This window comes from Mus pahari, unplaced genomic scaffold (genome assembly GCF_900095145.1).
Source record: "Mus pahari unplaced genomic scaffold, PAHARI_EIJ_v1.1 scaffold_12491_1, whole genome shotgun sequence".
Classification (NCBI taxonomy): Eukaryota; Metazoa; Chordata; class Mammalia; order Rodentia; family Muridae; genus Mus; species Mus pahari.
Window position 1 is genome coordinate 9,843 of NW_018393295.1, and position 3,140 is coordinate 12,982.

General features: G+C 28.6%; 1 protein-coding gene across 1 annotated transcript in view; it reads right to left on the reverse strand.

The window, feature by feature from the left end:
- Positions 1 to 2,932, reverse strand: part of LOC110315456 (vomeronasal type-2 receptor 116-like) — a gene marked incomplete at its 3' end in the record, with an annotated part of 8,812 nt that extends 5,880 nt beyond the window's left edge. The window contains 2 exon segments of the mRNA XM_021189508.1: positions 532 to 622; positions 2,728 to 2,932. Coding sequence (XP_021045167.1) covers positions 532 to 622; positions 2,728 to 2,932 — 296 coding nt within the window.
- Between the last annotated feature and the right edge of the window lie 208 nt (positions 2,933 to 3,140).

Consider the following 3,140-nt stretch of genomic DNA (forward strand, 5'->3'; position numbering starts at 1 on the left):
CCCACAGTTAAGTACTGGTTTTAACTGACAGGAAAGGGACTATAGCATAAGTTTACATTAAATTCTCTAAATACCTACAAAATAAATTTCTGTTGTTTTATACAGCCTATGAACAAAAATCGTAAGGCTATCACAAGCCTTCTTCTCCATGTTCATAATGATGGCATAGGTTATGGTTAGATATAATGTGAAGAAATATGATCACATTGCACTTTCTCCTATAGTCCATGTTTCTCCAACCTTAATGATATTACTCAGAATAACCTAAAACACAACTTTAAAAATTTTACTAGAAGGTATGTTGGCAGAATATCTCTTCATACTTCCAATATTATATCCACAGNAGAATCTCATTTGAGATTTAAATTTGTATTAAGTTTAATTGTATCTCCACCATAATGGTCATGTTTTTGAGAATCCTAATTTATTCACATTGGTCAAATATTATATTAGTTTGCAAGTAGATCACAAACAATGTAGGTGCAATGGTAACTCAATACTTTATTTCTGAAAATAACTGGCTTATTTAACTGTGCTGTCATGTTTATACTAATGATATAAATTTCCATGTATTGGTGACAAATTAACAGTGAACAACTGTACAACAATCTGTTTTGTGTAGGTACAATATAACATGAGAAACATATATGGTTTTGGAACCATATCTCCTATGTAATATAAAATGCTTATTAGGAAATTATATATATATAATAATTCCTCAGATATATGTATATATATATATGTAAATGATCATGACTATAGAAAAACTTAAAAATTGAGTCATGTATAAATTCAAAAGATATTTTCTAAATAAAAAGTTACTTTGTTGTTAAAGTATAGATAGGAAATTTTTGCCTTGATATTTTCTTATTAATAATAAGAAGAAATAAAAACACTTCTCTAGACCTCCCTCCTCTGAGCCACATGAAAATGCATACAGGGAAAATTCATCGAGTTTAAATGTTTGAGTGCTGGATATAAAACCTCACATGCTTTTAAAAGAGAACACTTTAACATATTGTCTCATTACCTAGAAATATTTAAAAGTAAATTTAATGAATTACAAAAAATTTTCATTTGNTTATATATGACAAGGCTTATCTGAAATACTATCTAGCTTATCACAGGCTCCTGTGAGATGTGCAAATGTGTTTCTGAAGATGTTCTTGTTCAAAGACCTCTCCTATAGTCTTTTCCATCTATATCTGAGCATTTAAATTTTTTGTTCATCTCTTCTGTCCTAAAATTTACCATGAATATTGATTTTTATTATTAAATACTCATTTTCTATATTATANCAACCNAATGCCTCTACCCATTTCTTCCAAATATTTTCTTTAATCTAATCCAAAGACAAAAATATTCATTATCTCCATTTTTATTTTATTCAGATATATTCTATTTAAAAGTGAATAGAATCTTTATCTAAAAGTGTCAGTGTCACTGGGCTAATCTGCCTCTTTTCCTTTTTTTCTCTCTCTCATACACACACATACACTCAAACAGACACAAAGACACACACACACACACACACACACACATATATATATATATATACATATATATAAATATATATATATAATGCCATGTTAGATATGATTTAATTGAAATTTAAAATATTTCTTCAAAAATGTCCTACAATATTGTGGAGAAAATATCAAAATTTCTTCAAATTAAATGTCAAACACAGTACCCTAATTTAAAAAGAGGTATTACATATAATATATATCAATTTATATAAAGTACATTCAATTCCAATAAATCCAAAATCATTTAATGTTATTAGGAAAGCAGAAATAAATTTAAATGCTGAATGAGTATAGTAGATATAAATATACAGTAATAATGAGAAATAAAATTTTGAAATCTGTAAATGACAGTCTTAGTAATGAAAAATTCTGTACCCATAGTAATCCTTTCTCAAGTTTTTTCAGGTATCACATACAATGTATTTTATTCTAGTGCCCAAAATTAGAAATAGCAAGTCATAGCTTGTATGGGAATCTTTCCTTGTAACAAATTAACAAAATATCTTCAAGAATAGGTAGGTGTTTTATAAGTTTCTAATAAATGTGCATAATTTTCTGATATAAATACAAAAAATATATATGTCAATGCATTTGAAAAAGAATGTCAAAGAAATGAAACAGAATTTTTTCCTTGTGAAAAAATAGTTNTCTCAGGATTGACTTCTGCTGCAAGATTCATAGACCACAAAATTTTGAAATTACTAAAGATAAATTACTTGAACAAAATCTATATATTTTCTTAATAATGTAACTAAAATTAAGGACAGATATCCAAATGGCTGATGTGCAAATATTGGGCATCCATGCTGACATATGAAACACTAGCAGACCAATAAAGACCACTGTATTTTAGTATCTATGAAATAAGCCAAAATCGATGTTTTTTCCAAATTTCTACCAAAAATCTCAAGAAAAAATAAACTGGAAATTGGCAAATTATGAGAGTCTCTCTAGTATCAAGGTCAATACCATGGGTCTTTCATTCAGCATTTACCTAGAAATTATAACTCAAAAATGAAAAACAATAAGGTACCCATAAAACAACCAGCATTGAAAAAATTACCACCATTGAAACATAAAATAAATTTTGGTTATCTTCTAGAAAGGAAGAGCCTGACGACACATGACATGATAGTCTACAACCCTGCATCTCTATGTCTTGTCTCTTATAATAAAATAAAATATGTAAATGAAGTATGCTCTTACTGCTTGTCTAGAATCCAAGTGAAAAAATCATTCTTCACATAACCATGTTTTGTGGAAATAGAAAATAGACAATAATTTTCTTTATCTCCTAGATTATTTTCAGTGTCTTTTATTCTCCAAAAGCATCTGGGGTCACTCAAATGACAAAAACTAAAGGAAATCTTCAGGAACCAGAGGATAGAGATCAAGGAGAACATTTTTTCCCGTCAGCAAGATATCTGCCTGAGCAAAATGTAGCATACACATTCAGATAGACAGAACTTCATGTATTAAAATTTTGTGAACCCATCTAGGTACCACTATATATTATTGTACCAACTACTAAAGGACAAGTGTTCTTCTCTTAGCAATATTTACTTTTCAGTTCCTTGATTGCCTCTGGGGGATTCTTAAGCACTTTATGTC